Source organism: Myotis brandtii, unplaced genomic scaffold, assembly GCF_000412655.1.
Source record: "Myotis brandtii unplaced genomic scaffold, ASM41265v1 scaffold260, whole genome shotgun sequence".
Classification (NCBI taxonomy): domain Eukaryota; kingdom Metazoa; phylum Chordata; class Mammalia; order Chiroptera; family Vespertilionidae; genus Myotis; species Myotis brandtii.
In genome coordinates this window covers 910,791-920,520 of record NW_005359881.1, presented here as the reverse complement: position 1 = coordinate 920,520, position 9,730 = coordinate 910,791, and the positions used below count along the sequence as shown (strand labels likewise).

Genomic DNA, 9,730 nt, shown 5'->3' with positions numbered 1-9,730 from the left:
TTATGGAGAGCCTGCTGCTCGTGGACTGAAAACTTGGGAGTCACTTAATTCACTCGCCAAGGGCTCGCTCTGGGTGCTGGAAACTGTGAAAATGGTGGCAGCGCTCAGCAGGTTTTAATTTTCCATTTTCTTTCATTAGTATCACCCATGTGGCTGCCTGTGTACATCTACACTCTTACACATCACATAGAAGACCAGTTTTTGCTCAATTGGAAGGTTCGATATCTGTGGAGTTTTAGGTTTTAAAATAGACTTTTGTTAGTTAATCGTGGCTTGGAAACTGTGTCATCACATAATTTCCCTATAAATGCAGATGTTATCATGTTATCTCCAATATAGCAAATGTGCTTATAAAGGACATAGGCATTGTCCTTCTGTGAGTGGCATTGAGATTCGGGGCTTTTGCATGATAACTGTGTGCTGGATTACAGTTACCCAGCCATTGCTGACCATCAGCTCTCTTTTTACTTACTACTTAAACACGTGCCATAAACCTCATTTCTCTGGAGATGGTTACTGTGGGAGGCAGCCCTGTACGCTCGCCGTAGGCTGGGAATAGCGCTGAATTGGATGGAATAGGTCTCGATTTTACCACTCTGGCCCATGGGTCTCCCTCCTCAGTCCACATAGAGATCATAGCACCTTGCTTTGTTGTTGTTGCTAATAGCACTTTACACATACGCAGGTTCATGGTGCTCTTACAGTCCCTTTAACACTCGGTAGTCCCTTCTTCAACAAATACCCCTCCCCGCCTACTGCCAGGGAAGACAAGGGCAGCCCCAAACACCGCATGCTGCCCACACGGCCCTTGCCTGCCTCCTCCTTCCGGCCCTCACAGCGCCTGCTCCCGGCTGCAGACCCCGGGGTCCTGTCCACCTGTGAGGGCTTGACCGGTTCCTGCATTGGCACTGTTAGCCCCGACCCCCACTCACCCTGTAAATATTTAGGGAGCGTCTACCAGGCCCCATGTGTTGTGAGCAGCAGGTAACCGGTCAGCACACCCCGCCCTTGGAGTCTTCCTGTTTGGATTCTCAGCGTTGCCATCTACCAGCCGTGGGGTCTCAGGGGAGTTACTTACCCTCTCTGAGCAGCCTAGTCTTCCTCTGGCCCATGGGGGAGCGAGTAGCTACCTTGTAGGATGGGATGATTAGAAAGGTACCCCACCCACACCAGAGAAGCGCCCAGGCTGTCTGGAAAGCCCTGGGAATTAGGAAACTGGTGGTATGAGACGTCTGGAGGGTAAGATTTGCTTCAGGAACAGCCCCTGAGTGTGTAACCCAGGACTTCCTGCCTCGTCCCCCGGGTCCCCAGCCCCGAGACCCACCCCTCTCCAAACTAACACCTCTCTTCTCCGCAGGGGGCCGGCTTCTCGGGGTTCCTGTGGGACGTGGGGGCCGGGGTGGAGCTGAGAGACGCCGCCTCGCAGGAGAGCTCCCCGGGCAACGGGCACGGGAAGCCCGCAGGCCCCAGCCCGTACCTGGCGCGTTTCAAGGTACCCGCTCCGCGTCACCGCGAAGGCCCGCTTCTCCTAAAGGGGACATGTCCCTGTAAGCTGGGAGCCAGGGAAGCCCGGCTGGCTGGCCTCCTGGGTTTCACTTGGCAGTGACCTTGCCCAGGGCAGGAATGAGGGGTTCGGGGGGACCCGGGGTCTGAGAATCCCCACATCTGGGCGGGAAGGACGGCAGGCGCTGGCCCCAAAACCTGACACACCAAATCCCCCGGGGAGACTTCCTTACACTCGGGGACTCCTGGACCCCGAGCCTTACGGAGTTTCTGGGACAGGGCCCAGGACTGGCCAGCTTCTCAAGCACCTCCCTGCTGCTCCAGCCCCACCCCCCTCCGACACACACACACACACACACACACACAGAGCGCTGGGTCAGGGGCCGGGCAGCCGAGGCCCTTCTCCTCCTTTCCAGGCAGAAGGGGGCCCTCGGGGGATCATTGGGTTTGGAGGGGGCTTGGGAGGGGCCTCTGGGGTGTGGGGCCAGGACAGCTGCAGATGCGCCCTCACCTTTGCGAGTGTCTGTCCCACCAGAGGCAAGAGCAGCCAGCAGACCTGGCGGAGCTGCCTCTCAGGCCCCGGATGCCCTGGGCAGTGTTGATGGACGGCAGGCGGTCAGGTGCTGGGCGGCGGGGGGAGGAGAGGCCAGCGGCCAGGACAGCCCACGGAGTTGGCAGTCCATTGACCTGACCCCCACGGCACTGACCTGTGACTCACAGGGTCCAGCAGGTGGGGTCCCTCACTCAGAGCTGGGAGGCCGCCTGCTGGGCATCAGGGCCACCCCTTCCATGGGCTGCAGAGCAGGTCCGGAGCCTGAGAGCTGCCCCACCCAGCAGTTTCTCCCTGGGCCCCGGGTCCACTGGTGGGTGGGCTGCCTGCGTTGGGGCTCATGCCCTTCTCCCACCTGTGGCTGTAGAGTTGCAGGGATTCCTGAGCACACACCTGGGGGTGTCTGGGTGGGGGGGGGGCGGTGCTCATGGTACCGATGTGGAGAGCAGCTGGTATCATCTCTAAACTCTCCTCACAATAGCGGATCCCTTTTTACGTTCAGTGGTTGTACCAGCCACGGCCATGCGGGCGACAGCCAGCGCCCGCGGTGTCTGTGAGAGGTGGGCCGTCCTTAATGGCCCAGTGAGAAAATGCCCTCCCGTCGGAACGATCGGTCCACATTCTCCAGATGAAGCAGCCCCTAGGCAGGCCCTCAGCCGCCTGTGCTTCGGGCCCCATTCCAGGCCAGGCAGGCGCACAGGACAGAGGCGTGGCTTCTCTCTTGGGGCTCCCCAGGCGGGGTTTCCCTGCCCACATGAAGAGGGGCCTCTGCGGTCAGAGCCACAGCTGCAGAGAGCTCCCGGCGGGGGGCGGGGGGCAGGCCGGGCTCACATCTGTGAAACTGGCAGCCGCCACTTCCCGGGGCCCCCGCACGCCCTCCCTTCCGATCAGTGTGTAGTGTGGTTGCCGTGACAAACGGAAGTCAGGATTGCCAGACCCTAGCAGCCAAGCAACACTGCGAGCTCAGGGACCAGCCCCACCTGCACCCCACGGCCCCCTCCTGGGGATGCAGGGCAGGGCAGAGCCTGTGCGGCAGGTGAAAGCGAACATCGGGGCGCGGGGCCTCCGGGGGGAAGAAGGCACCGCAGTGGGGGATGCGTGTGGGTGGGGAAGGGGGGCCCACAGTGGGGCCTGCAGAGGATCCAGGCAGCCCCCACCCCGGACAAGACCCTGGACGTTGCTAACAAGCAGCTGCGAGAGCCGCCACCCCTCCCTTGTAGTTGCTTAGGAGGGAAAACCCTGGCATTCCAGATGGGCCACCTGCCCAGGCCCAGCAGGAGGGGTGCCCTGCAGGGGGGTGGGCGAGAGAACATATAGGGCTCACCCTGCAGGTGCCTCTGACCCATCTCACAGGGACGCCCGCCTCGCCTCCTGCTGTCCACGTTGTGTATGAAGCTATGGCGAGTCGGTCGTCACGAAAACCGGGAGTAGAAGCATCTAAGCCCGTCCCTGTTGCTTTGTCTCCTCCTGTCCAGGTGGGAAGTCATGACTTGACTCTCGTGAACCTTCACCTGGCGACCCTGCCCCTCCCGGCGGGGGAGAACCCCAGCAGGAATCACAGCGACGGCCCCCGCGGGGCCAGCTTCGCCCAGGCCTTGCAGGAAACCCTGAGAGGTGGGAACTGGTCTTTCTCTGGGGCGGGGCCGAGGCTCCGGCTTCTGCGGGGCGGCCGGGGCAGGCTCTGCCAGCAACTCTGTCCTGCGGGCTGGTCCTTGGATGGGCAGGGTGCGTGGTGAGGGCACAGGAGGTGCACAAGGAGGTGGCCACGCCTGCACCTTCTGGAGCCGGCGCCCGTGCACAGGGACCTCCTTGTCTCTGTGCATCTAGCATGCGGGACCCACAGCATTGGCTGTGTGGCTCCGCCTGTCGGTGCTGGAAAGGGTTGGGGGGATCCATGACGCCACCTGGGTCTCTACACCCGCTCATCTTGTGAAGGAGAGACGGCTGACGGCCAGAGCTCTCGGAAAAGCTGCTTTTCATCTCGGCTCCTTCAGCAGCTGCAGGGCCTCAGACACCTCGTCACACATCACCCGATGGGGACCCAACAGTGCCGCCCTCACGGTGCCTGGGGGCTCGCTGACTGCGAGAACCAAGCCCATCGGTGCTGGTGGACGTGAGTTGACTCGGAAGATTCCAGAGGGATTAAAGCACATGGAAAGGCAGATCTGTGTGCGCTTTGCCGGGAGGAGAAGCGGCCTGGGCGGCAAAGCCGGGATGTGTCAGCTGGGCTCGGGTTTTCGGGGCGCTGGCCTTCTCTGGTGAGGGCTCGCAGCCTGGAATTCTCTTTCACGTTTTTGAGTTCTGACCAATATCCTCTAGCTTTCTCAGCATTTTTCTTGTTACTTTGGCCCCTCACAATGTAGTCAATTAATGAAGAAGCGACTACAAAAATAGTTTGGCCAAACTACAGTCTTACATTTGAGATTGTTTTATTGCAGTAAAATGCACATAACATAAAATTTACCATCCTAGCCATTTTTAAGTGTGAGTGTCAGTGGCATGAAGTACCTTCACTTGGTTGTGTGACCATCACCGCCCTCCATCTGCAGAACTGTGTCATCATCCCAAACTGAGACTCTGTCCCCTGAACCACTAACTCTCCCTGCTCCCCTTACCCCCCCGCCCCCAATGCCTGGGAACCTCCATCCATTTCTGTCTCTATTAGCTTTTCATCTTTATTAGTTTTGGGATCTTTTTATGCATCTGGTGAAAGTGACTGCTCTCAGGACCTCCTAGAAGTAGAGTCTTAAAATCTTTGCCCTTTTGTGTCTGGCTTATTTCATTTAGCCCAATGTCCTCAAGTTTCCTTTATGTTGTAGCACGTGCCAGGATTTCCTTCTTTTTAAGGCCAGATACCATACCGTTGCATATAGGGTGAAGCAAAAGTAGGCTTATAGTTGTGGGTATTCGAAGCACAGTTTATCCTTGTATGATTATGTATTATTGAATTATTTCCCACACAAACAACTGTACACCTACTGTTGCCTCACCCTGAACATTTACTGCCTGTCCATCCCCCAGTTTGGTTTACCTGTCCATCCGCCAGTGGGCATGTGGGTTGTTTCCGTCTTCCGGCTGCTATGAACATCAAAATGCGGCTTCCGTTCGGGGCCAGGATATGCTGGGACCCGCGTTCTCCTGAAAAGATGAGTCTCTGGGCTGAAAAGGGAGCAGCTAGGTGGGAAACTGTTCGCCTATAGCTAGTCTGTGACCTATTCAAAAGGATGGCTGGATAGCTTTTAAAACCTGTGGCCATTCCTATTGTTCTTGATCTCAACCTTTTCCCTTTTCCTTTTAACCTGGAAACAGAGGGAACCCGCCAGGTCGCTGCTGCTCTGATAGCCGCAGGCACTCCCCGTTTCTCTCTGGCACCAGGGAGGGTCAGGTTCGTACCAGAAAGCCTGGGCGGGTTCATGCTCCAAGTCCCCAGCGGCGCGGCCTTGATGCGTCCGGGTGCGGGCCGCGACTCACGCTGCCGGTGTCCCCCCAGGACTCGGCCGCCCGAGGACTCAGGAAGTGCCCCTGCCGCGGGCGCAGCGGGCAAATACAGGCCCAGGCAGCTCAGCTGAAACAAAGGCCAGGCCTCGCTCCACAGGCTGTCAGAGCAAACAGCCGTGGGTTAGAGGGCTCGGCCTTCCTGCCGATGTCGGAGGCTGTGCCAGGCTGGCCTCAGGGGGGGCTGTGCCCGTCATCCGATGGCGTCTCTCAGACCCCCCGGGGCAAGACCAAAGCCGGCACAGAGTAGCGCCCGGCATCTGCGTGGACGGCCCCTCCGCGGGGACCGGCACCTGCCATGTCACTGACGTTTTACATGCCTCGGGGCCGTCTAGGAAATCCGCCCGGGCATCCTCCCTTCCCTCCTGGGAACCGAGGACGTGACGGGGAGCCCAGCCGAGGCGATGCTCTCTGGGAGAATCCAGGCCTCTGCACCGAGATTCTCAGCGACAAGCAGGGTCTCGATGGCTCCCCCGCCGCCGTCACCAAAAGGAGAGGAGCCGTGAGGATCCCGGCGGGCAGCGCCTGTGCAGAAAGAGCTGTGGCCTCCTACACGGAAGACAGAAGAGCGGGCCTTCCCCTCCTGCGGTCACAGAGCTGGGCCTGTGGAGCCTGCACACCCAGCATCCCTCCTGGTCAAGAAGGGTCTTCCAGCCCCCCCGTCCTCAGGTCTGCCCCCCAGGAACACCTCTCACTGTGGGAACCTTCCGCCTGTTAGCACCTTCCTTTTCCTCCGTCGTCAATACAGGCAGCCACCCCCTCTCCCTTCCTTTCCAACCTGAGCGGCACCTTCGTTCTGAGGGTTTCTCAGCCTTTCCCGTTTAGTCCATGTGTGTCTACTGAGGGTCTGCGTGCGGCAGGCCCTGTTCCAGGCACCGGGGGTTTGCGATGAGCCCCCACCATGTCCACGTGGCTGTGTCACCCCAGCTCTATGGACGATGCTGGACTGGAGCGCTGGCTCAGTGCCTGACCTGCAGAGAGGGCCTGGCACAGGGCCAGGGCTCAGTGGATGGCTAACACTGGCCGGGTTTGACTTGTTGTGCACGTCATTCTCAGGTCAGCTTTCCCACTGGAAGACGGGTCCCTCCGATGGAGGCTGAGGGGCCATCTCTGCTGCCCACACAATGACGCCTCAGGGAAGGCTTCCCTCTCACCCCCTTTTTGTCCCTCCTGCCCCAGAGGAGGGTCCCCTGCGGTGCACGAGTGCCCTCTGCTGGTGGCTTGTGCCATTTCACTGTCGAGACTTCCCCTAACAATTATGCAGCAGATTCGGGTCAAGGAAAAGGATTTGGTGGGTGCCGGGTACAGTGGGCTCTCGTCTACGAACTGCTTTCTTCAAAGCCTCAGTGATTGAGCATCAACCTATGAGCCAGGAGGTCACGGTTCGATTCCCAGTCAGGGCACATACCCGGAGTGTGGGCTCCATCCCCAGCAGGGGGTGTAAATCACTGATGTTTCTATTCCTCTCTCTGAAATCAATAAAACATTTTTTAAAAGAAAGGTGTGACCGAAACACCCCGCTCTACGATGTCATGGCTCCCTGAAGGGAACCGGAGACACGCGGCGATGGTCAGGCTGCCCATGAGACTCGCTGAGCCCAGCGGGGCCCACTGCCCTTTCGGAACGTCTGCTCACTTTGGACAATTCTTCATAACTGTCCCACTCACTAGTATCCATCAAACCGTGGGGGGAACGTTGAAAATGCTTTAAAGAGAAAAGCTCTCCAGGGCGACTCTGTATTCGTCTGCTGGGGCTGCCTAACAGACCACCACCCCTGGCGGCTTGCACAACACATGCATTTTCCCCCAGTTCTGAGGCCAGAAGCCCAAGGCCAAGGTGTCAGCAGGGCTGGTTTCCCCTGAGGCCTCTGTCCGTGGCTTTCAGACGGCCACCTTCTCCCTGCTTCTCCCTGTATCGTCACATGGGCCTTTCCTCTGTGTTCAGGAAATGTTTCTTTGAGCTTTTGTAAAATCTCTGGGCGAGACCCTTAGGCCTGCTTCTGCTGTGAGGTTTGGAACACACGAGCTGGACTAGGGGTGACCTCGGCACACACGGCCCCCCCATTACCAAGTGTGTTGCTAACCTCCTCTTGAAGGTTTGGGGATTTTCGCACAAGGAATTTGGGAAAATTGGAAGAATGAGAACCACCGGCAGTCCTAACCCCGGGGGGCATCAAATCAGAGACTCGCGGTCCCACTTACAAATGGGCTGTGGTCAGCGCCGGGTGTCCTTCCCGCCACGACTTCCACTCCTGATTTTCTTCCTTCCACTTCCAGGAGAAAAGGACGTGGTTGTCCTGGGGGACTTCGGCCAGGGCCCGGACAGCAGTGACCATGACCTCTTGCGGAAAGAAAGATTCCACCCCCTGGTCCCCGCGCACACCTTCACCAACATCAGCACCAAGAACCCGCAGGGCTCCAAGTCCCTGGACAACATCTGGATCAGTAAGAGCCTGAGGAAGGTTTTCACAGGTAAAGCCAGTCGCGCCTCCTCTCTCCTGCTCGGGAAGGAAGTAAGCGAAAGGCGTCTGAACCGGCAGTGCCGATCGATCGTCTGGGCTGAGCAGGAGGCAGGAGTTACCCACCTCCTCTGGGGGCAGTGTAGGGTTACAGTTCAAGTCACCATATAACTGTCACTCCAACTGAGCCACTTAAGAGTGAAGGTGGGTGTGAAAAAAGAATGGAAAGGCATTCACTGACCGACAACAAGGCACATGGAGTGTGTCCCGGGCAGACCTGGCGATGGGCTAGCAGAGACCGGTTCAGAGATGAACTGACACCTTACCCTAAGTCTAGGAGGCCCAGCCACTCAGCCAGCATTTCTCCAGCCTGTCACATCCAGGTGCTGTGCGTGGCCTGTGGTTACGCCCACGCAGTGCCCAGGAGCGCAGTCGGGGTGAGCAGAGTGTCGGGGTGACCGATAAGGCGGGAGAAGCACATTAGACAGGACCTCACCAGGACCAGGGTGTTGTGGGTAATCAGCACTGAAAAGCAGCCCACCCCCAAAACAGGAGCCTGCTGAGATGACTGTTTGGGGTCAGAAAACAATGAGAAATGTGGAAGCCACAGTAGGTGCTTCTGCTGAGAGATAGGAACGGGGGTCTCTGTGCTGCCTGGAGGCTTTGGGACCCCAATGGCTGCACAGAAACGTCAGTGAGACAGTCACAAGTGAGAGGGACCAGGCCTGGGCTGCTGGGGGATGGGGACATGCAGCTGGGCTGAGGTCCTCAGCGCCAGAAAGTCCAGCCTGGACACTGGTTTCCTGTGGGACTGTGTCCTGAGGGGGAACGTGGGTCTCGGGGGGCCACCGAAGGCTCTGTTCTCACCAAGCCAGCCTAGAGCCCGAGAACACAGGGCCCTATGAAAGCCACCAGGCAGGTCACCTGTGCTGTGCTGTTCAGGTGTAGAAGCTGAGGCGCAGGGAGGAGTTCCCACCATCGGGAGAGGCCATGGCTCAGACCAGAGCGGCCTGGGCCTCTCACACTGGTCCACGTGGCTCCGCCCCAAGGCCACAGCCTCGCATTCCACTGCTCTGCACCGGCTTTTGGAGCTATTTCATTGTTTTCCTGCTTCATATATTTCGTAATCTTTAGTTTTTAAAATTTAATGGTTCCTAATCCTCTGTAACTTGCCCGTTGTTCCCCTTTTTATGGAACTGACCCCCCACCAGTCTTGCGTTGGTCATCCCGGGAGACGTCTGTCCCTGTGTCAGACACTCCCGTTCTCAGATTAGAAGTGTGCGTGGCGAGGAGGCGGCCAACCATCGGCCGACGGGTGTGGGTGGGCAGGCCGCCTGGACTGCGGGCTTTCGGGGGCCTGAATGATCAGCGTCACCTGTTCAGAATCAGTGGCGGCGGCATCTCATTGGCAGGGCGCTCCCTGTAGCTGTGAGGGCGGGGATTAGAAGTGTGCGTGGCGAGGAGGCGGCCAACCATCTGCCGACGGGTGTGGGTGCGCAGGCGGCCTGGACTGCGGGCTTTCGGGGCCTAAATGATCCGCGTCACCTGTTTAGAATCAATGGCCGCGGCATCTCATTGGCAGGGCGCTCCAGGTAGCCGTGTGGGCGGGGCCCCAGATGGGGGGGAAAGGGGGGGCAGAGTCGTCTCCGCCCACCAGCCTGTTGCCCCGCCCATCAGCATGTGGGTCTGCCCACCAGCCCGGGCCCCGCCCATCAGCATGTGGG

General features: G+C 58.8%; 1 protein-coding gene across 1 annotated transcript in view; it reads left to right on the top strand.

The window, feature by feature from the left end:
- The window catches only part of EEPD1 (endonuclease/exonuclease/phosphatase family domain containing 1), a 76,337-nt gene that overhangs the window by 65,742 nt on the left and 865 nt on the right, over positions 1-9,730 (top strand). The window contains exons 5-7 of the mRNA XM_014541082.1: positions 1,349-1,492; positions 3,529-3,667; positions 7,825-8,019. Coding sequence (XP_014396568.1) covers positions 1,349-1,492; positions 3,529-3,667; positions 7,825-8,019 — 478 coding nt within the window. The remainder of the gene's footprint in view (positions 1-1,348; positions 1,493-3,528; positions 3,668-7,824; positions 8,020-9,730) is intronic.